The sequence below is a fragment of the Anser anser genome (assembly GCF_964211835.1).
Source record: "Anser anser genome assembly, chromosome: 13".
In the NCBI taxonomy this organism is placed as follows: Eukaryota; Metazoa; Chordata; class Aves; order Anseriformes; family Anatidae; genus Anser; species Anser anser.
Window position 1 is genome coordinate 3,014,393 of NC_139734.1, and position 23,991 is coordinate 3,038,383.

Consider the following 23,991-nt stretch of genomic DNA (forward strand, 5'->3'; position numbering starts at 1 on the left):
TAACAGACTTAAGTTGTAAGTATGTTTTGCTGTTTAGTATTTTGCTGGACACACGTGGAAGGAGAATTCCCCAAAGCCCTCAAAGCTGCTATCTTCATTTGAATTTCCAAGTTCCACCACAGCCAGTGTATATTATTCAGACCAGCATCTTTTTTTTTTTTAATTATTATTTTTTGTTTGATTGAATGCCCCCACATTTTGTTGCAAAATTGTAAATTAGATCCTATACAAGCCAGTTAGAAAAACAGTCACATGCTTGTTAGGGGTAGAAAATAGCAGGGCAGACCTGGGATAAGGAAGAAACATCCTTCCTGCCCAATTTTCCAAGTCACTTTGAAACTTGTTTGATTGAATTTTGGAACTATTATTGGTGATACATTACACAGACGTTGTCTGCTGTTCTCCTTATGCCTGGGACCATTTTGCTGCAACACCTCTGTGCCCTGGGACATCCAGCATGGGCAGCAGTGGCTGCATCAGCCACGCTGGATTTGCAGCAAACATTCATTTATGCTGCTAAGTTAAAAGAAAACAGAGTTTCGTTTTGTTTTGTTTTGTTTTTCTATACTGAAAGAGGCATTGAGGATGAAAACACTGATGTGCTGTGCTTATTGTTGGAGTAAAGAATATTTTCAAAGGCACCTATAGGATTTCTCCCGCTGAAATCAGTCGCAACCGAGTGCCTAGCTCCCTGGTGCCTTTGAAAGCACTCGCTGTAACAATTCCCACAGAAAATGCTTCTGATTTGGAGGCTCCTTCATGAGTCAGGCACCATTTTGAGTTCCAGCCCAGCCAGCAATGAAACACACTGCTGTCAGCTGGGCTGGAAACTGCCTGGGGCACAGCCTCGGACCTGTTGCTTGAGATAAAGCCGGGATCCCAGGAAATCTGAGCATAGCCGCTGCAGCAGCAAACCAGATAATTGTAAAGGGGTGCACATGAGCAGTATTTTCAGAGCTCATAGCAGGCTGCTTGCTAAAACTGCATCCATCTAAACTGCCTGTGAAATGCACAGACACTTAACAAGGTAGACCCTCTTTTATTCCGAGTGCATGAAGTTTGGATGCTCCTGGAGATAGTCATACACTCAGATCATCTGTAGGCGTCTGCAGTAAGCCCAGGCAGAGTGGGGCTGGCAGCAGCCAGGAGGCTCACCTTGCCTCACAGCTCAGACAAGAACCACCAACACCCTTTTTTGCAGCAGCAAAAGGATTGCACTTCTATTTAAGCTCATTACAAAATCCCATTTTTAAAACCAAAAGCCTGCTCCCCCGTCTGTCACATCCTTAAAGGATGCAAACCCCAGGCAGCACATTTTGTTCAGCTGGTCGCTGCAGGTGCTGGATTAGCTTAGGGCTCTCCTGCTGGACCTTAACCTAGCTGACCATCTTCCTAGGGCTGATTTTTATTTTTTTAAACCTGTTGAAAAAAAGGTAGAAAAGTATAGCAGCATCTCATTAATTTTATCTACATTCACTAAAGCCAGGTGTCCAGTGGCTTGTTTTTTTCTGCTTTTAATTTTATAATGTAAGAGCCTGCTACTTTATGTAGCCCAGTCTGCCTGTTAGAGTATCCCGAAGGTGGCCTGGCCACCAGCGGTGCCCAGACCTAGGCAGCTTTGCTGTGGGGCAGCGAAGGCCTGGGGAAGCCAATGGCAAAAATCTTACCGCCTTCCACATGGCCAAGGTTTCACACAGCAAACGGTGCGGGACAGAGCAGCCTCTGCTGCCGGCCCTGCTCCGCAGGGCCAGTGGCACCAATGAGCGGGTCACGCAGTGTGACCGCCGTGGGTAAGGTTGTCGGGTCATGCGGGGGTTTGGGGAATCTGAACTCTGGATCAGAAAGTGTGTATGTGTGGTCATTGCGGCTAGGACTGAGTGAAAAATAACCTGTCTTCTGTCTGCCTTTTTCTCACAGCAAAACTAATGCCATGGTTCGTTTCTCTTAGGACAAGACCAGTGCTCTGAGCCTGAGCAATGTGGCCGGGGTTTTCTATATTCTTGTTGGAGGCCTTGGGCTCGCCATGATGGTGGCTTTAATCGAGTTTTGTTACAAGTCTCGGGCAGAGTCCAAGCGAATGAAACTCACCAAGAACACCCAAAACTTTAAACCTGCTCCCGCCACCAATACCCAGAATTACGCTACGTACAGAGAAGGCTACAACGTGTATGGCACAGAAAGCGTGAAAATCTAGGGGTACGAGTACGGTTCAGTCAACTAAAAAAAAACTTTTTTTTCTTTATGCTTTAACTTCCGTGTGTTCTTTTGTTGTATGCACTAGAGGACTGCTGTAAATGGTCTTTAAAAATGCAGAGCGTTGGCAGTCTCTTTTCCATGGTGTGGGCTATTGGGGATTTAAAGTTCTCCCCTGCACAGAAGCAGGCTCGTCACCAGCCTGCATTACCAATGGTGATGGTGGGGTCATGCTGCAGTGAGGACTCCTCTCCCCAGTGGTCTGCTATTCCAGTGGCTCACTGAATCCAAATATTTTGTTAATTAAAAAAAATAAATCTCAACTTTATTAATTTAAAAACAATCCAGAATTCACACCTCTTTTGCTTGAGAGCTCTTCCCTGTTATTTTTAATAGCCATACTCAGATCAGGTAAGTGCTTTTAGAAATCATGATATGTAAAGCATGCAAAGCAGAACTGAATTGTTAGAGGTGGCTGTGACACCCTCACTAGCTCCACAATGCACACAGGCTGCATCCTTTTCCTGCCTGGCTACCGGGGAGCTGCCCCAGGCAAGGGGGGGGAAGGTTTGGAAGCTCATTTTCAATACATATTATATATACCAGCTGCCTACAGGCTGCATGGGGCTTGGAGACTGCTGCCGAGCAGGCCGTGGGCACCCAGGGAAGAAGGGTCCCTGGGAACACCCCAGCAGCACAACATCTCATCCCGGCCACAAGTGAAGGAGCGGGGCAAGTTGTTCCCAGCCTCACTGGACATTATTAAAGCTCAGTGCTGCTCGTGCTGCCTCCTTTCCCGTGCAGGTTGGTTCGTTACCTTCTAATGAAAGGCTCCCTTTCAGAGGAGAAAAATGAAATCTCGTTGTTTTTATTACAGATCCTCGCTCTGACAGCACGCAGGAGGAGAAGCAGCAGAGAATGTGGCTACTTCACAGATTCGGACCACCTGAGCCAGTCAGTCGTACTCTAGCCGAGGTGTCGGCATGACATGCATTGATGATGGTGCAATGAACTTTTAACAGGAAAAACTGATTTTTTTTCCTTCAGTGCCTTATGGAAGACTCTGAGACTCACAACAATGCAAACCATCACCGAAATATTCTTGCTTTGCTTGAAAGAAAAAAACAGGAAAAAAAAGGAGAAGCAAAGAAAAAAGGAGAAAAGGAAGAGAAGAGAAGAGAAGAGAAGAGAAGAGAAGAGAAGAGAAGAGAAGAGAAGAGAAGAGAAGAGAAGAGAAGAGAAAAGAGAAGAGAAGAGAAGAGAAGAGAAGAGAAGAGAAGAGAAGAGAAGAGAAGAGAAGAGAGAGAAGAGAAGAGAAGAAGAAAGAAAAGAAAAAAGAAAAGGAAAGGAAAGGACTGGTAATAAGACATTACTATGTGGAAAAAAAATCTTGTAAAAAAAATCAGTGCAACAAAAGCCATTCTTTGATACCACTGCACAGTAACTGAACTCATGTCCTGAAAGCAAACCACAGCCGGTGCCATCAGCCACCCGACCACATCCAATTCTGAAACTCTTCCTGACGCCCAGCCTCAGATCCTGCTGTGCATGCACGGCCTGGCCTGGCACTGCTTTCCGGGCTGATGGCAATGTGGTTGAAGTATTTACTTACAGGTGGTGTGATTGATAGTTTATTTTTTCGAGCCACTTTAAACTCTCCAGCTAATTTGAGCAATTCTGTATATCAGTGAATAATACCTGAAGAAAAGAATATGTGCATTAAAAAAAATTAAGGTCACTGACTGTGAATCTGTAAATCCAAAAGAAAGTAATCTGTGGAACTGCATGTCTTGCTTCCAGATCATTAAATTAATTTTCTTGACAAGGTAGCTAAGTGCAGGCAGAAAATACTGTATTCCTTTTTTTTTTTTCCTATCATCAGGCATACCTACAGGTGCTTTATTAAAATGACATTGGGTGGCTTTAAAAAAAAAAAAAAAGCTACTTGCTGTTTAGTTTCAGATCATATATCTCTTTCCTTGCTGTGCATTTGCATTTTAATTCAATGTTTAATATCAAGCAATGAAGCAAGAGAAGCGCAGGTTAGTTTTTCCCAGGCCTGCTTCTGCTTCACACCAATTTTCTCAAAACTAGCACTGTGCTCAGTTAATGCTTCTCAACAGTTGTCGTTTTAAAACCGAAGTATGGGAAGAGGGTAGTAACTCCAATTAGAGCCGCAGTTCCCGAGTATTACTTAGCGACCTAACATGACTACAGCTAGCACTGGTAGATTATAGCAGCTCCTGCCAGCTTTGGCTCCATGGCTGCTGGCGGGAGGATGCTCCCGTCCCCTCCTGCAGCCCAGCGCACGCTGTGGGGATGGCTGGCACCCACCTCCTCCTCACAGGCAGCAGCAGCAGCCTTTCAGCCTCGACCCTCTGCCTGGAAACTGCGTAACGTCATCTTTAAAAACAAAAAAAAAGGACAAAAAAAAACACAACACTTTAAACATATTGTCAGTCACATGGGAAACGTTCAATGAAATGTCTGCATACTAATTACCTCTAATACGACAATATGTACTTTCTGTAGTTTACTGTAGGGTTTTGTTTCATCAGTAACATACAGTGAAAAAGAAGTTCATTTAAACCAGTCTGACCCTTAGGCGTTTAGTTTGCTGATGATAGAGTTGAACTTTTAATAGGATTTAAAAGAAAAAAAAAATATTATATGGGCAAAGTCTTGTTAAAAATAAGTATTTCCAACAAAATGTAATATAAAATCATTTTAAAAGCTCATCAGAGAATAATTTATTGTTCAAGTTTTTAACAAGCTATTGAACAAAAAAGGTGTTTGGTTTTGGTTTTGTTTTGTTTCATGAAACTGTGATTTTTTTTTTCAACTTCTGAATGCAATCGCGTTCCCAGCAAGGGCAAACTAAAGCTGTGCAGTTATAAGTTGTATTTAAAACAAACATTTTTCTTAAAAGCTGTATAAAAATGTGTGTTTATCAAATAAATTTTTAAAGAGTGGAGGCTTCAGACCAGTAAAAGGAGTTTGGTAAATGGTTCGATATTTTTTAAACTTGCATGTAAATCTAAAACAAAATGTGTCAATTGCTTACAAATCCCAGCTACCAACTTCAAGCTATCGGAAGTTCAGCAGTAGTCTCATGGTGACCTGGTTCAATATATTCTTTTCCTTTGTTTCCTTTGTTTTGCTTTGGGGTCTCTTGTGTTCTTTCTTCTTTTCTTTTCTTTTCTTTTCTTTTCTTTTCTTTTCTTTTCTTTTCTTTTCTTCTTTTCTTTTCTTTTCTTTTCTTTTCTTTTCTTTTCTTTTCTTTTCTTTTCTTTTCTTTTCTTTTCTTTTCTTTTCTTTTCTTTTCTTTTCTTTTCTTTTCTTCTTTTCTTTTCTTTTCTCTTTTCTCTTTTCCTTTCTCCTCTTTTTTTTTTTTCTTTCTTTTTTTTTTTTGTGTGTGTGTGTGTGTGTAATTTAAGTTCCTATTTTTGGTTGTTGAAACTGCACTTCAGTGAGCAGAAAAATTGCCAAGCAAACTAATGGCTGTAAAAGCATAAACTGCATGTGTGGGCATCAATTACTGAGCCTCATTTTAATGAGGTGTTGTACAAAGAGTTTTAATACATTTTGTAAATAAAACTGTAAAGAAAAAGAAAAAAAAAAAAAGAGCTGGCTGATGTTTTCCCCCAAGGAGAGGTGCTGCCTGCCTATGGGCACCACTGTGGCCAGGCAAGTCTGTCTCTTTTTTTGTTTAGGACCAACAATTATTTTGTTTGGGGAAAGGCTTTGGGGCACGATGCTTCCGGGAAATAAGACTGTGGGGATTGGCGCCCTAAAAACGAACTGTTTTTTCTTGGTGTGATTCTGGCAGGGTGCAACAGGCAGCAGGCAGGGAGGGTGGGAGCATGGGAAGGGGCAGAACCAGGCCAGCAGTGATGAACCACACCAAGGGTGGCACCAACCATCCCATGTTCCCTGCAGCAGCCCCAGGGTGATGCCGCTGTGTGTGTGGGGCTCCATCAGAGCCCTCAGCAGCTCCCATACGGCTCAGCCCTGAGGTTGAGCAAAAACCCATGGGGATGGCTGGGAGTGCAGGAACAGGCCAAGGAAAGGAGAGAAAAGAAAAAAGAAAAAAAAAATCAAGGAGCATCCCATATGGGTAGTGCTGCTTCAGAGCTGGTAGGCTTGGGGCAAGGGGGACAGGACCAAAAAAAAATCCACACCTAATTCATGTAGCTTGTGTGCTGGCGATCTGGCACTTGTAGATGAGACAAACACAGACTGAGCCCCCCTGCACATTGCATGGTCAACGTGCAGCAGTGGGGATGGAGCCTGGGGTGGGGGCAGGCTGGTGCCCCAGCCTGTGTAAGGGCCACACCGCATTCCTCCAGCACCCCTCTGCTAGGCCTCAGCACTACAAACCCCACAGTGCTATAAGGGTTCACAGCTGCCCTGCCGGGGGTGGGTGCAGAGCACTGCAACTTCTTTTTTTAAAACAGTTATTGTTTGTGTTTATTAAAATAATAATAATTCATGGTTATTAAAATAAAATTACAAAAATTCTTTGGTGTTCATATTCATCATCTCAGTCTGGAAAATTGAGTCTATTTTGCAGGCAGTAATACATAAACAAGCTCTGGGTAATGATAGCTCTTTTCAATTAAACTAAGGGATTTAAGTACAGAGATAATGTTTTCATAGATACTATAAATTTCAAAGCGCTATTAATTGAGAACATGGAACAGCCACAACCACTACAGGGGAAAAATCACCCACAGCCACTGCTGCCCCCGGCCTGGGGGTGGCTGCAACCACATTTCACCGTGCACTGGCACCTCACACCACGGTGGGACCCCTCCAACACCCAAAATCCCTCAACACCAACACTGCATTTCATTAAACACCACTAGAGTGCAGGATTTCAGGATGACAGGATGAACTTGGAGGCCGAGGCCTGGCTCTGTGGCCATTTCTGAAGTTAGGCCTGGAGGAGCGAAGGGGCCAGGGCAGGAGACCTGAGGTGCAGGGGGCGTGTGGCTGCCAGCTGAGGAAGGGGCTGTGGCAGTAGGGACACCCACAGTGACCCAGGGCCAAGTTGTAGCAACCTCTGAGGCTGGGAATACAGCTGTGCCATGAGGCAGCTGAGCTGTGGCACCTGGCCTGCCCGAGGGGACAACTGCCACTTGCTTTGCTGCAGGGTCAGGTTTTACCTCATTCTGGCTTCCTCACAGGAGCGAGGAGCTGAAGTCAGCAGCGTTAACCAAGCAAAGGCCAAAGGGAAAAAGCTCTGAGAAAGGCCCAGAAAACACAAGGCACAGCAGGGGCCGGTGAGGGCTGCACAAGGCTAGGTGTGCACTGAGGCCTGCACTAGCACCTGTGGCCTCAAAGGCAGGCCCAGGTAGGGCACATAAAGCTTTTAAACATGTGATGCAAACCCCAGGCACGGTGCTGGTAATGACTGGTGCAGTAAATAATGTTTAGCATATAAATAAAGTAATTGAGCAATTAACGAGCACATGGACAATGCTTGGTATGCTGTAAACAGTAGAAAAATGTATGATACAACACAAGGATTTGATTACACAGCCAGTGCCTGCTCTCTGCTCACCAGCAGTGACAGGTTTGGGATCAAGGCCCCAAGCACGAGTGAGGGACAGGGGCCAGGTCCCTGCCACCACATCACAAACACCGAGGAAGCTGAGAGGCTTTGCCTGCACATGGTCACTGCAGTTGTTTGGAGCAACACTGACATTCAGTGGCCAGACAGGGTGGGAAGCGCTGCTCACAAAGCCATGTAGCCCCCCAAAGCATAGCCCCTGGGGATCCTCACCCAGCTCATAGCCCAAGGGGGGCAGCTCCCTGGGGAGTGGGGCCTTGGGGCAAGGGGAGCTGTCCCGATCAGGCTCTCAGCACCCTTCTACCAAATCACTGCACCCACCATGCCTCAGCAAGACACAGACCAGGGCTGAAGCTGGAAGGGTGAGGTGAGCATTGTGTAAATGCTGGGATCGTATTTTAATGTCAAATGTCATGCAAAGCTCTTCAGCAAATATTGGTTTTGAATTCCAAATATGGACTGAGCAGGCTAATTACAAAAAACCTACAAAATTAATGTAAGAGCCACAGTTTGAGCTGAGGCAAATAAATATAAATGGTATTTATTTAATATTCTCCTGCCCTTTAAACAAGGGAAGTTTGCTATCTTCAGCAAAATAGCTTATTATAAAATAGCTGAAGCTGTGACCTCTCACAGACACCGTGGATTGCACAGTGCAATTAAGATATCACATCAGACCTGCCACACTGAAACTGGGCTTAATTAATGACTGTTTTTCCTTAGGTTTTCTCTAGCCACAATGTAGGGTGCACCACTCAGGAAGCGCAGTGGTGCCCATCCCTTTTAGGTGCTGCTGTCCTATTGCACTCAGCACCCAAGGGCAGGTTCAATGTTGTTGACCCACAGCCTTCACTGCTACTGCTGTCAGCATGTACCAGAGGTGCCAAGATAAACATGGTTCCTTGAAGTATAAACAACTGTTCCAATTCATCTCTAAGTGCCTGAGCTGACAGGCAGCCTCCTGTTTTGCTTGAAGACCACACTACACTCAGAACCTTGCGTCACCTTTCTCTTCACAGCCTTAATCCCATTTCTGTGCAACAAGCTCCCCACAGCAGCTGGTACATCCCCAGCTGGTGTCATTTACACAGCCAGCAGGCCAAATCCTGATCCTGTTTGCATTTGTGTACATCCCAAGGAGTGGAGTGACAGTGATGGAAGTATTTCATTTCATATCACCCTAATGAGTCAATTAAAAGTGCCTATTTAGCTCTGTTACTCTATTTTTTTTAGTAATTCCTCCTCACCTCTAATTAGCCCTGTAATCCTTACCTGGTTCCCTGTCCCATGTGCTCGTGTCTTCTGTGCACAAGGAACAAGGATTCAGTCTTGCTGATTGATTGGGAAATAACCTGTAGTTAATAAGGAAAATTCTAATCACTAAATTTTAACTGATGATGTCTATAATTACTGCAGTTTCTTAATCTTTGCTTTCAAGTACAGCCACAAAGACGACACCTGTCTGTCCCACATCCCAGGTGACAGAAGACACAAACTGACCTTCACAGAACAGCAGGGATGCACCACATTTTATTCAAGTTCTATGGATTATACTGAAAACAAACAAACAAAAAACAACAAAGCAATATTTAAAAGAAAAGTAAGCTCCTGGGTTTAATAGTATTAATATTTGTTGCAAGAAGGTCAGGTTTTTACTGTTGCAGTCAGCAAATATTCCATTAGCTATAGGTTTGTTTTTGTTGATGTTAAATCAATGCAAAAAGTGTGTTTCTATATACTCTCAGGAATAAAACAAATTAATTTGCTTTGTGGACAGTGCCTGTAGATCAAAATCTTCTTTTGCAGTTAAAAACAAAAAAAAATCTGTCTAGGTTACAACTCCTTGCAAAGCAGTGGTTTGAAGCAGGCGCATACTCAGTCTCCTCTCACTCCTATCTGCTTTAGTATCAACAGTAGCAGGCACTCCAGCGTGGAAATCCCAGCTCCCCATCACCTCTGAAAACACCCAGGCTCAGCACTTCAGGCACATACACTTAAACTGGAAAAAAAAAAAAAAAACCTCTAGAAGGGGAAAATTACTATTTTGCAGTTATTTTAAATGTCATTATGTTGCCATTGTAGCATTTTCCCCCAACGCGTGTCACATTTTGTGAACTAATGGAGAAAAACCAAATGTTCTTCCTGTTTTAAAAGGTCAGGAGCAGTGACCGCTGCTGTGCGACGAGCCTGAAGCACAACAGCAGCACAGGAGCTCACAGCCCACCCGGCACAGTGGCTTGGGCCAGCTGCACAAAAGGGAAGGCTTGCCAGTCCCCTTCTGGTGGAGCTTCAATATGTGAAACACAGAACAGTAGCAATCACTCTTCACAGAGGTTAATGCATGCTTTGGTTCAGGAAAGGGAAAAATAGGTTACACTAATGATTTGCTGAAAGTATTTCATAGCATAATGGCTGCCGACAATCAAGGCCTGCATCTGCAGGATCCTGTCAGAATGGGAGGAAGGATCAGCAATAGTTGCTCACCAGTTAAAGCAACTAACTCACAACGCAGTTTTATTGGGCTCAGTGCTGTTAAACACTGCTGTTAAACACAACTGCTGTTATTTTAGCACAGTACATACCTTACACATCTTACTACTTTCAAATTGTCAATATAAGCAAATTCTGAACCACCCTTGACAGAACTTCACAGAAACTTGGCCTCTTAGGACAACACAAACCTCCTGCCTCCACTTGATCTGCTATTGAGGGCACACAGACATAATCCTGTCTGTAATCAAACAATCCGAAGTAGTTCCTTGAACAAGAAGTGTCTCAGAAATTGTAGCTCTAAACACTCTTTCACCTAGCTTCATATGATTTTTTTGGACGAGGGGGAGAGCAGGGCAGGAAAAAAAACACTACAGGTGTGACATGCCACGTAGAGAACAACTGCATTTGACCACAGCTTACAGGAAAAAAAACTTTAATCATTTAAAATGGCAAGTTAATATCATTCATATTTCCTTACAAGCTTTTAATATAACAGGTCACAGAGTATTGAGCATTTAATTCTATTAAGCATGGCTCTCAGACACATCATTAAAAGTAGTTTACTCTGACAGAGTTGACTTATATACATTTCCTGTGAGCAAACTGTCTTCCAAGTCTGTTTGGCAAGGATTCATTTCCCTGCATAAACTTCAGTTGTTTTGTATCACTTTCAGTAATAAGCATCAAGGAACCTCTTTGTCAGAGGACAGGGCCAACAGAAGCAGTTATGAGAATCATTGCTACCATAAACACACTGCTTAGCAAAGGTAAGCAGAATTAATGCAGAGATCAATATGGAGCATGGCTGGCAGTAATACAAACCACAGCAGTCCCACAAATACGTCTTCTGCTTGTCAATCTAAACATGTAACCTTAAAAAATGTGATCATCCTTATCCTTTTGTTAGAGATCATAAAAACAAGGAGACACTCCTTATGAAATCCATAAAGGACTGTCAATACAATTGATACAGTTGTCAAGGGGATGTATCAGGCCCAGATGAAGCTGTACCCATGAGGAATTTCAGTCTTGTCAAGATCACCTCTTTATAACACTTAAATCTTAGAAGATACTTAGTTTCCAGACCTCCTCTAAGAAAGTGGTCTTAACCTGGCATAGCTACATCTTTTAAAAATAATTACTCAAATTTAAATGGGCCTTTTAAAAATAGGAAGAAAATTCACTCCATCCTTCGCATAGCAACTGTGATAGCTCATGATGCTTCCACTCATCTTCTGAAGTTACATGAGGACAAAGGCTGTCAGGTTTCATGGTCCTGCTAATATTTCAGTCTTGATGAATATCTCCCACTAACACCAGATCCTCTCCTCCACGCCCAACACTTTTTTATTGCAAAGACTTTTAAAAGACAGCAGATCCTTACCAAATGGACAAGAAGCAGAATTTTAAAGGGAGACAGAAGATACAGTAAGTATAAAGGCTGAAGAGGAACTACTTAGTGCAGTGTGGTATTCCAGTTCAACTGACTTGATGTATAAGTGTCACCAACAGGCGAAGGGGGGTGGCAGAACATCTTGTTCTACCATAGCTACTGACTACAACAGCAAAGGAGGACTTTGCTAGGGTTTACAGGAAGCTGTATCACAGTGCTCCTGCAAACAGAAGTGCATTCAATTTCAGTTAGTCCCATGAGAGAATCTGCTGTAAAAATAAATAAAATTGATGCACCACCTCCAAAATTTACCAAGAATCTAGATGTAATAGCAGTTCCTGCTTGTTAGTGAATACACATTCATCAGCTATTTAAACTGTTGTGCCCAGGCCAAAAAAGCTCAGCTTCCAGTTAAACCTTTTTAAACTTTAAATAGTGAGCAATGCATTTGGGAAAGACATTGGAATCGCCTCTTCTCCGAAGAATACAAACTGATATTTATCTTGCAATCCACATTTTCCTAGTTTAAACAATCTATTGATCATTTTTACTTAAGAAAATCCACAGCCTCAGGGAACAAAAAATTAGTTATGAATACGAAGTTGAAGACTTCCAGACATGAAGAGTTCTTACCCAGGTGAAAATCTGAGTGGTATCAAAGTGACCTACCATGCTATGTCAGAAGTCAGGCAACATCCCCCCCCCCACTTTTTTTTTGTTGGACATTAAACCACTGAAACTAAACTAAGACATTTTAAAGTCAGTATACTTTGACTACATCAGGAAATCTAGAAAAGAATACAAGAGCACCAAAGATTTTAATGAGCTTTGGACCACAGACAAACATCTCAAGAGAAAGATACAAACTTGACTGAAGGCACAAAAGCAAATCTTGAGCTTCCTGAAAGCATTGCAGAAGTATAATACATTTGTCATTTTACAGTAGGCAGATATGTTTGGCTTGTTGACATACTATATAAGTAACTCTTTCAATATGATCAGCCAGCAAGTACAGAAGACTTGCAAGCTAAGGCAGAAAATACCCTCCCACAATTCCAACTCCAATATCAAATTTTCGTAAGAGTACATAAAGCAATAAAGCGACCACACACACACAATGATTTACGACCCATTGAGAAAACTATTGTTTATTTAGAAAAAAGGTTACACTGGTAGAATTCAGCAGATAAAAAATTTTTTGTTTTTTCTTTTTTTAAAAATGTCATTGTGAAACTTTTCAGACTAAAGTTCAGCGATAAAAAGCTCCTGTAGCTGTAATTGAAATTTAATTTATTTCAGTTTTGAAGAGAGCACTTCCAATTAATCTAAAAACAGCATGACAAACAAAAGGCGTGGCAAGGGACAATTGAGCACAGGTTTAGGTTGAGATGGAGGGGATAGGGTTCATTCTTTGTTTCTTTTAAAGAAGTCAACGTTGTACACAATATACAAATAATCCCTAAGCGTTGCATGAAAACAGTGCTCCCACTTGGTTCATTTGTTTTAGTCACCGATATTAAAAACAGGCCAAGTAATAAATAAAAACTGAATTTAAATGAGGTAAATTCAAAAAGGTTCAATAACTGTTTATTTGTGGTTTTCAAACATCTAAAAGAATGCATTTCAGGTCAAAAGAATTACTAAACTCAGGCAGTATTTTAGACAACCTAAAGTGGAACTCTGTACACATGAAACCTCATTTGCACTATGGCAACTGTTTGCAGCACATTGTGCTAAAATATGGAATAGGTAACACTTTCAGCCAGGTACTGAAAATAAATGTGTAAGAAACTAAGCAACAAGTTAAAATACAGTAATGTACAACCCAACAATTAAATCTTCAGCATGGGGAAATAAAGCAGAGAACTGAATAATTTAAGGAGATGCAGATGGGTCCTCTTCATTCACAAATTTGTGCAATCTATACTCTGGAAAATACATTTCTGGTCACAGCTGGATATCTTTCCATTTTAATCTCACCTGCAAAGAAGGCACACACAACTGAAGTTAGATGCTGTTTAAATGAATACCCATCTCACATTTTGTTCCATTCACAATTCAAAGAACAAGGGAGAAAATGAAACCATTTTCAGTCATTTATTTCCTGACTCCAGTTTATTCCATAAGAAGAACTATGTTAATATAAGTATTGCATTGCAAATACTGAATACAGTGTAAATACAAATTTAAAGACACAAATAAGAAACAAGTAGTCATCTGTCAAGGTGAAAACTGTTTTAGAAGTACAACCTCCTCAAAATGTTACTGTATCTAAATTAGACAAAATAAATGCAGTCAATAAGAAGTTGTACATGAGGCAGAATATAAGAGATTTAACAAACAGGAGCAGGATATTAAATTCCATAACCATGTTGCTACTAAGAGCGTTTTTTCATATTTCACTATACAAATTACAGGGTATTGTCAGTATTTTCTGCCAGATGCCCCAGGCTAGCCCGCTGCATGCTTGATGTGAATTTCAGTGTGCAATTGCATTCACCTAAGCATTTGTTTAAGTCATGAATAGTTACAAAAACCACTTGTGCTTTTAATTAACTACAATCCTCCCTTTAAACTGAACTGCTGGACAAGATAAAACTTTACTTTTCTATTGAAGAAGCTACAATTCCTCAGTAATGAACTTCATCTGCCAAGAAGCGCCTCCCCCCCTTTTTTTTTTAATAAACACAACAGCAAAAAACATTTAAAGAAAATAACTACGTCTGAGATCCCCTCCAAAGAGTGTAAGGTATCAGTGCAAACTTTGTTACCCAAAACCCCTCCACACATCTGCCTTTGGCTTCAGTGACAGAGGAATGTCAAATGATCAAGATCCTTTTTCCAAATAATCTATCCATCCAATCCCTCTGAGGCAACAATCCAACTGTGAAGCCAAGTTCAGAAGATGCTTCTAGACAATCAGAAGATTTCAGGAAGGTTCTTCCCCTACTAAAGCTGCATATTGGAGAAGAGAAAGCAGCTTTCCTGCAACATTATATTTCCGTGTCTAAAGCAAAACTCATTTGCCATCCTTGCACAACTTCTGCTCTAAACTGTTTTGATTTTAGGTTTTGTTGTGGTGGTGTTTTATTTTTAAGACCCAAGCAAAGCACAGCTATACTTCTCCTGCAGGGGACCTCACCATTCAGGTTTTGAATATTCTCCAAGCCGACAACCCCATACCTCTCTGAGCAACCTGTTCCAGTATTTCACCTCTCTCAGAGATCTCCCCGGCTTACTTTTTAAAATAGAATTCACAACAAAGCTTTCAGAAGAGGTAGCTCTGCCTTCTAGACCAGCTAATACCATCATGAAAACAAAAACAAGTTTTCAGCCTCATTAATCTGCCTTATACATTGTTCTTTAATAAGAACAATATTACTCTGAGAAAGCAAATAGCTCCAACAGCAAAAGATATTCAAGTGAATTAAAAATTTGTGTGAAGTTTTGTTTGTAGGTTCTCGAGCATTCAAATAGAACACAAGGAGAAATGAAGTAGAAACAATTCATCTCTTCTAAATAGAGAACAAACAGGAATTATTATTGGACAAATTGGAAACAAAGAGAGAAGCCATATTCAATAGTTTTGAATAGTAATTATTTTCAGATTTACCCAACATAAGCACACTGGTCACCCACTGGTCTATGCAGAAAGATTAGAAGTGAACAAATTTTAAATTCAGTGGGGCACTTTACTTCCCAAATAACTGAAAATGTTATTCCTCCTCAGATCTGATCAAATAACAAAGATTAAGTGGAGGTGAAGAACTGACTTACTATACTATATAGCAATTTGGTTTAATAGTTACTGCTCTCCATACAGATAAAATGAAAGAGGATAAAAAAATTAAGTTTCCAACACATTAGGCAAAGATCTTCTTAACCAACAAGTAGACTAGCAGGACTACCAGGATCACAGTGATTCACCCTTGTTTTTGTATGGCAACTGTTCTTGGAAAAAGTGCCAAACATACAACTGCACCCAACACTGTCAACCACCTCATCCCACCTGACCCCATTTTTGGGGGGCCAAATGAGTTTGAGCATCTATTCAATCTCTATACTGATGACAGGGAAAGCTATTTAGCTATTTCTCTAGGACAGAATTTTTAAAAACTGTAGTTTCAGCCCTTTCACACTCAGGCTGTTTTGTGTGTATAGCCTTTACCAGTCAATAGGAGCCTCAGGAGCTATCAAGTCAAACAAGGTAAACCATAAAAATTTTTACCTTGACTAGAACATTCTTCATTATCTGTGCTTGTCTGAAGATTTATGAGTAGATTCAGCATTAAGGAAAAATATACATATATTTATCACTGCATATAATAAAAAGGAAACTACTTTTCCGTAGCCTTCCTGTAACATTGACATGTAAAAGGATATTGTTTCTTTTCTTCTTTCCCTCCAGCACTCTCTCGTTTTTCTTTCTTTTCTGTTTTTTCTTTATCATGTCTTGATTCCTTCAAAAAAACATATGGAAGTAGTTTAGAGTATACACTAGACAGTCTGACTAAAAGGATTAAATGAGTCACATAGGTTAAAAAATCACCAGTCAGAATGACTATAGTCAGCTTCTGTGATTTTTGAGATTTACTTAACTGTCTTACAGCTCAATAATAATCTCTATCACTGAGGAGTTACAACTGGGAACTTATTTAATGTAAGTATGATGACAACATACTTACCTGGTTTCACAAAGCCTTAACACACACACTTGACAACACGAATACAAGCAAACTGGTTTATATTTAAATGAGACTTGCTTTTACATAGTTGCTCACCAAAACAGTCTGCAAATGCACTTTAGGTTTTGGATACTCTAGCAATTTCTGAATTTTCCTGGCTACTGCCAAGAAGAACTACTTTATCCTAATTTATCCTATCAGGAGTGACTGCTGAAATATTTAGAGCCAAAAGGCACCAGAAATTCCACAAGCATTTTCCTACATATTTACACTGTACTTTATTAGGCCATAAAACTGCATTATAGTGGAGTAAAAAGAGCGAGCTTATTCCATCGAAACAAACAAAAAATGAAGAACAAAAAAATCCCAAATCAAACAAGTAAACAACAACAACCACCGAATAAACTAAATGATAGTGGCTTATTTTACCTTTTTGCTACCAGAGGAGCTCTTTTCCATCTTTTCTGCTTTGATTGAATCACCTTTTTCCTTTCCTGAAGATTTTGATTTGCTCTTCTCCTTCTCTTTTTCATTTGAGCGAGGAGAATCAGAAGGACTTTCACTTTTGCTATGTTTTGAAGAACCAGCTAAAAACACAACAAAAAGTTTTAATTCACAACAAATAAAAGCTTAATACACATACAAACACAAAACAGATTACGTACTTGTCCCGTTTTCCTCTTTGCGTCGTTTAGCTGAATCCTGTGGTACCTCTCGGTCACTGTTTGAATGATCCTGGCACCAAATACACAGATATTAGTAGATTAATTCATACTCCTAAAGTAGGTACCTGCTAATAGTGTTATTTTGAAGTACTGTTTTTTGAATAGTTAAAACGTAATGGAGTTATTCCAGCTTGTTTAAGCTACCTTGAGATCGGTTTCGAAGGGAAAAAGTTTTGAATGCATTACTCTAAACCAATCTTTGAAAATGTAATGGAACAAAAGAAAACAACCCTAATATGGATCACTTCTACTTGCACAGGCTATGCCACCAATTATTACTGCAAGAACTCCAAATAAGCTTTCCAAGTATATACCAACTTTTTCTATACTAGTTCACAGAAGTTTCACCAACCCTTTTTCGGTCTTTCCTGTCCTTTTCCTCTTTCTTCTCTCTCTCTCTGGATCTTTCCCTTGATTTGTCCAAATCTTTCTTGTCCACTTCTCTCTCTTTACTCTTGGACAGTGTTGGAGTAGTGTGGTTAATGTAGTGCTGTTAAATTAAGGCAATATCACCAAATATTAATATATATTCCTAGATGCATAGGAATAAGAAGTCTTACTCTAACATAACAGATCTAGCTCAAAGAGCAAAACTTAATACTTTGATTAGAAAAGTGACTGAAGACACTTTCAAACTAGTCATATATAATTTAATTTACAGCTTTGTTTCCTCAGCACTGAAAATTCAAGAAACCTTTCACTTAACTGGAACACCTATTAAATAGACACAAAGTTGTTTACCAGTATTGTTTGATACATCAAAACAAATCAGCAGAACTACTGATACAGGATATGCAGACTCGTGGACTGACTTAGCACTTGCAATTCTGCCTGGAATGAATGGAGTCAGTTTCTTAGACAGGTTCTAATTAATTTTTCAAGAATAAACTTAAACCGCAAAGTATTTACGACAACTTTGAATAATGGGTTTTTCAGCTAAAGTAATACAAAACTCCACCTTAAACTTCCAATGATAAAAGCAGCTAAACACAAAATTCTGTGTGTTAGCTCTAATGTGTTCTAGATTGTTACTGCACTCTCTTCTAACCAATTTTAATGAACTGTAAAATATACAAATATTCAGCTTTGTGAAACTAGTAACGTTAATAGTAACATTAACTTAGTGAGGCAAGAGGGGGGACAGGGAGAAGAGTAAAAATCAGAGTAGCATCTTTAAAAAGAAGCACAGTAGCATCAGTAGAACACTTGGCAAAATTTAAGTGCTACTGTGTATATACATAAGGTAGCACACATTATATAAATATCAATGCATTACAGTAACCAATTCGTGTTTTTAAGTACAATTGTATTTTTAGTCATATCTAAGAAACACTTTTAATAAAATAACACATAAAAGCATATTTTAGCTGAAAAATAACTTTTTGGTATTTTCCTAATTTAAGTTACATCAACACACTCATTTAAATTGATATACTTTAGTATTTCCCCCATTCCATAAGTTATTAATTTTATTTGAAAAAGTGTGTTAAAATGTTCTATATTTTTTTCTTATTTTAAAAGTACACCAGAAAGAGAAGCATGCACAAGATTAGTTTAGAACAATCTAGAATCCGTTAGAACTAACCAAAACAAACACTTTCAAATAATTTTATTCTTTTAAGTTAATCCTGTCCTTCTACAGTTCTGACAAATGAGTAACTTCAGACCAGTAACCCTAAGTTTTGGTAAAAAGCACACCAACAACGTTACATCCCTTTTCCTTTTATCACTTACTGGAATGTTATCACCTTCCTATGCCAGTAAATGAGCCTTCAGTATCCCTTTATCTCCGTTCTTTCCCCTCACTCTTTTTTTTTTCTGTCACCTCCCCAGCATGTTTATTCCACAAATTTATCCTTGCTCCCTTGTCTGCTGTCACCTTTTAACATGACTTGGCAAATACATTTTTTCTAAGCAGCCCCATTTAGCTGTCTACCACAGATCCTTTCCATGTGAGTAAGTAAACACTCCTCTTTCCTCCTATTCTGCTTCTTACATTCACATGGCTGTTCAGGTCAGATTCCACTGCTCTTCTACTGTTCCAATGCAGAGTTTTGGAAAAAATTTACTCCCTCCACCTCTCCTTACAAGAAAAACATAGATTTGGCTTGTCAAGCTTTATTAGCTTGCTTCTAGAAATGCTGTTAGCTGAAACCACATCAAATCTGGGGCGCTGCCATATGTTGTATAACTTGGGCGAAGGCCAAAACAAGAATAACACAAATCTAACTCAAGACTGGCAGCATTTATTTTATAACCTGCAATGTAAGACAACATTTTAATGGTCTGCCCCCCAAAAAGTCAGGCAAAGATAGGAATAAAGAAAGTCTGTAAGTACATAAAAGCACTTGACTTCTACTAACTCTCAGTGGAAGCTGAACTCAGAAATCTTACAGGCTTCTAAATATCACATCCTTTCCCCCAGACACGTACATGGCAGTAAAGAACACTTGTCTTACACCACATACCAGGAACATAGTCAAGAAGTGTGAGTTCAATACAAATGTTAGATTTTTTCTAATTTTAAAATCTTAAATATACAATGATATATTTAATCTATAGACACTATCATTTCATCAATTTTAAGTCTAAGAATCAAAGGATGCCTCCTATGTGGACTCCCCGTATAAACAGGTACAGATGGCACTGGAAAGATTCAATTTTAAAAAGCTAGCAAGTATTGGTTATAAAAATCAGAGCTATTTTGAATTAAAACATACAAAGTGCTCTGAACGCTTTGTTTCACAAAAGGGAGCTAAAACTAAAACATTAGTGCAGTGTATAATACAGAATAGAACTGGTAAATCCATCACATTTTTAAATTTAAAGTTATCTAGAATCACATATATTAAGTAAATACACGTAATTCTAGATAAACCTACATGTTATCCAGAAAGTTCAAGTGTTCAACATTTTTCAAGTGATAAGCATTTGTGCTATTTACATAATGATACTGACTCCATAAGCTAAAATCTTAACAGGAACTATGGGAGAAGACTTGATCCATTTCCATCCATTAGCCAGATAAAATTAAATGTGTATTATACATGTTCAAAAGAAGTAGCAGAAAGCTATCTTAATATATTAGCAAGTTCACAGTATTTGTTACTGTCACTGTGTTAAGTGGTTGAGTTTTAAAATAAAAGCAACAAAATAGTTGCAGAATCTGCCTAAAAATTTAATACTCTAAAACGTCATTTAAATCTTGAAAGCATTTTTAGTATGCGTTCCCATAAGCTTTCGAATCTGAAGTGTGTTTACAGGAAGCAAACAGATACGATGATCATTTAAGAGGTTGCCTATGATGCTTAGAAATAAAAACATTAAAACATAACTGTATTAAAACATTAAAACATAAACATAAAACATAATAGTAGCAAGGGGAAAAGAGTAGTTATTCCACAGATAATTCTCAAATATTTTTTGTTTTAAAATAACTGATTTTTTTAATACCGATAAAAAAGAAATACTATTCTAACTATTCTATTGCCTCTTGGGACAAATAAAAGGCTTAATCATAGGGAGGTTTCTATAAATGTGCAAGTATCAGTGAGGACCAGAAAAGATGTTTGTTCTGTTCAGAATATCCAAATAGCCAACATTTTTGTTTTGCAGTTTTAACTGACTATTCAGATGTGTAATCTTGCTTACTCGTTTGGAAGTAAGTGAAGCCAAAAGACAGTTGTGCTTCTTTTTCATTCCTTTCTACAGACTAAAGGAGAAGTTATCAGCTATGAAATAAAATCTCTTAGAAATATTGAGAGAATGTTAAATTCAGGGGCTTTTCTTAATGTTGCTTTCACTCAACAACTCTCCTTCTCTCCTGTACAGAAGTTCTACATAGTAAACTGGAAAAAATTCCCTCCTCTACTATACTAGTATTTACAGGAGTGAAATTTGAATTTTCTGATGTGGTTTGCCCCAAGATCAAGGTTGTTTCCTCTGCAACAAAAAGTAAACTTTGGTGGTGTCTAAAAGATTCAAACCTTTGCTGAAGAGTCCTTGAGTTCGTTGAGGTTGTCCTGTAGAAAATGAATGGAGATGACACGTAAGCTGGAATAGTTTTCAGAAACCAGAGGAACTTTGGGAAGCATGGTCGTACCCTCGAAACAAAAAACAGCTACTCCTTCTGGAATAAATCTCATGTTAATACTTCACACCGAGTGAATCTAGGAACTAAAATATTTTCTTAAAAAGGAAGAAGAAAAAAGACATCTATTCTCTAGACCCAATTCTTATGTAAACTACAAAATGTATTTATACCTAATTCTTCATAAAACACTGAAAAACAACCACTCTCCCACCAAGACAAAATATTAAGAAAAATAATCTTAATTCTAAATACTGCTGAACCACAGTTGAAATAGGCTTAAAAGGTTTTTAAACCTGCATCTTCTCCACATTCAGTTAAATGTGACAGAAGTTACTCTAGAACAACTTTTCTTGCCCATTTATAAAAATAGGCAAGAAAAAATTCTTAGTTACATTTTGAGTAGTTATCACTGTCACCTGCTTCCTAAAATTAATAAACGCAACTTGAGATCTCCAAAATTAGCCTAAATCTTTTAAGTAAATCTTACATTGAAAAAGACGTACTCTTCGGGGAAAAAAAGAAAAAAGAAAAGCTTGTTCTAAAGTTGGTAAGATGGTGAAATTTAAAAGCCCACATAATCCATCAGAGTGCTCATGATGAAGTATTAGTAACTTACAGTTTTAAATGTTCAACGTACTGCAAATTCAAAGATCCCATGAACATAGATGGTTTAGAAATAAAACAAATATGGAGCAAGGAATGGCTACCCTGAGTCTTCAAGTAGGCTACGCCCAAGGTATTGTGCTGCGCTTGAATGCTTGGGATTTCTCTTTGCTGGGTAGTAGGCTTGGTTGCCACATCTGGTTTTATCGTACCGCAGGGCTCAACATGGTGGGAACCCATTGGAAATAAACAAACCTCGAAGGGAAGGTACAACAGAAGCTGCATGCTCACTGATTATACACAACTACAGGAGAACTGATCACCAAGGAGACTTTAAAATGGAACTCCTTTCAAGACTCCTCCTTAGAAGGCACATATCGGTAAGATGCTCATCAAGAAGCCTGATGAATTCAGAGGTATCGTACATCCCGTATCATCCAGGAATCTTCAGTGCTATAGATTCTTCAATAGAAGTGCAGAAAAATATGCTCCATTCTGCTGCAAAGACTCATTTGCTTGTAGCTACCATTGCACTCCAAAAAAACTGACTGCTTAAAACAATGAGGCACTTCTGTGTAAAAATTCTCTTGCCATTTCCAAACACTATTTACAAAATTTGTGCTAGGTCCTTGAAGCTTTACTTTGGTTAATTAAAAAGATATATTTTTTAATAGAAAAAAAGACAGTCCGCCAATAAAGAAAAGGAATGCATTTTCTAATGCAATATAAAACCTCCAGTGGCTCCAGTGTATACTTGGCACAAAACTTGAAGGAAGTCGGACATTGGCATCCCAAACTTGTGAGCCTAACATGGGCGCTGCCTTCCTCAGGCTATACTAACCTTTACTGTTGAGGAATGTGATGGAGAAGAATGGGTATCAACTTTTCGGCGTTTTTGTTCTGAGAAAAGAAGAGAATAACATTATTAAAACACATTTAACAGGAGACGACTAATAATATGACTCTCTGAAGTACCAAAATCTAAGTTAGAATTCAAGCTTTTCAACTACATAGAATTTTTTCTTAAGCTACCTAGAGATACCAGCATGCCTTGACCTCGTTATGCAAGCTTGCAGGAAAAATTAAATGTGAAGAAACTGCCACAAAATTATGTGTATTTCAAGCTTTCAATTTTACGTAAATTTGTATCTGAAGAGTTGAACAAAATAGAAGGCATTCCAGTCCTCCTTTACTTGGTTTGCCTAAAGCAATATAATTATAAAACTCAACATCAGCCTCCGCTTATGAGGAACTTAAAATACCAACATTTATCTTATTTATCCTTAATATATGAAAGAACCAATAAGGCTTACTGAGGCCTTCTTAAGGAGGGAAACCTTCTACATCCCTTTTTTTCAGTTCAAAAGTTAAGATTAAACCCTGAGCACACTCTTCAGGATATATGCAAAACTTCTAAGGTCATAGTTATAAGATACGTTTTAATAAAAAAACATTTAGAATTATACCAAAAATATTGTGAATGTCAGTACAAAACATTTATAAACTGATAGGCTTAATGAAAATCAGCAATCACTGAAGACAAGCTTCACACATTCACGCAGTTATCATTCTGGAGATATCCTGAATAGCTACTTCAGGCACTAAAGATGTCTACAAGTCATTGCTAGCATGGCTACATAATAGCTAGCACTTTCTCTCACCATGGTGGGTGTGAGGTGTTCGCTTTCAGTGATTTTCCAAAGACATGTCCTTACTGTTCTAGAAAACGAGAGAAGTTACACCAACAGACTTACCCCTCTCAGATTCTGATGTTTCTGATCGGGGAACAGGAGACTTCAAGGACCCAGCTACTGGAATCTTTTCTCCTCCTTTAGTAATTTCCTTGGATTTCATATCCTTCGCTACATCTTTTTCTCTGGATGGCTCCTTTTCTCTCTCCTTTTCTGCAGCTGACTTTGACTCGACGGTGGTAACAACTGTCTTGGATTTTTCTTCCTTTGAAGCTTTTTCTTCTTTCTTGGCTTTTTCCTTCTCCTTGTCAGATTTTGGTGTTTTCTCCTTGATCTCTCTTGCTTTATCATCTTTGTTCACCCGTTCTTCCTTAGGTTTGTCTTTCCCATCCTTCCCAAGTGCCTTCATCTCTGGAGTGGCAGCTGGAATCTTTTCTTTTTTTTCTTTATCTTTTTCCTTCCCACTTTTTTCTTTATCATCTTTCTCCTTAATAATTTTGCTGCATCAAAAATAAAAAGACCAATTGGTACACACAAAAA

General features: G+C 39.2%; 2 protein-coding genes across 13 annotated transcripts in view; one reads left to right on the forward strand and one right to left on the reverse strand.

The window, feature by feature from the left end:
* GRIA3 (glutamate ionotropic receptor AMPA type subunit 3) overlaps positions 1-5,817 on the forward strand; it is a 402,836-nt gene extending 397,019 nt beyond the window's left edge. For 8 of the 10 annotated variants that reach the window (XR_014572094.1, XM_083797757.1, XM_083797756.1 and 5 more), the window contains 2 exons: positions 1,949-2,196; positions 3,071-5,817. Coding sequence is in view for 8 of the 10 variants with exons in the window: in XM_083797757.1 (XP_083653883.1) it covers positions 1,949-2,194 (246 nt within the window). In the remaining 2 variants the exon portion in view is untranslated. Of the gene's footprint in view, positions 1-1,948; positions 2,197-3,070 lie in introns of those variants that run through there. The other 2 variants (XR_014572095.1, XM_083797753.1) reach the window with 2 other exon arrangements.
* A 6,958-nt stretch (positions 5,818-12,775) lies between these two features.
* The window catches only part of THOC2 (THO complex subunit 2), a 54,517-nt gene continuing 43,301 nt past the window's right edge, over positions 12,776-23,991 (reverse strand). For 2 of the 3 annotated variants that reach the window (XM_083797021.1, XM_083797020.1), the window contains exons 31-39: positions 23,515-23,951; positions 22,602-22,660; positions 21,051-21,086; positions 17,417-17,554; positions 17,005-17,074; positions 16,769-16,926; positions 16,038-16,114; positions 15,883-15,930; positions 12,776-13,634 (exon numbers count right to left, since the gene is read on the reverse strand). In XM_083797021.1, coding sequence (XP_083653147.1) covers positions 15,903-15,930; positions 16,038-16,114; positions 16,769-16,926; positions 17,005-17,074; positions 17,417-17,554; positions 21,051-21,086; positions 22,602-22,660; positions 23,515-23,951 — 1,003 coding nt within the window. In that variant the 3' untranslated portion in view covers positions 12,776-13,634; positions 15,883-15,902. Of the gene's footprint in view, positions 13,635-15,882; positions 15,931-16,037; positions 16,115-16,768; positions 16,927-17,004; positions 17,075-17,416; positions 17,555-21,050; positions 21,087-21,794; positions 22,661-23,514; positions 23,952-23,991 lie in introns of those variants that run through there. The other variant, XR_014571876.1, reaches the window with a different exon arrangement.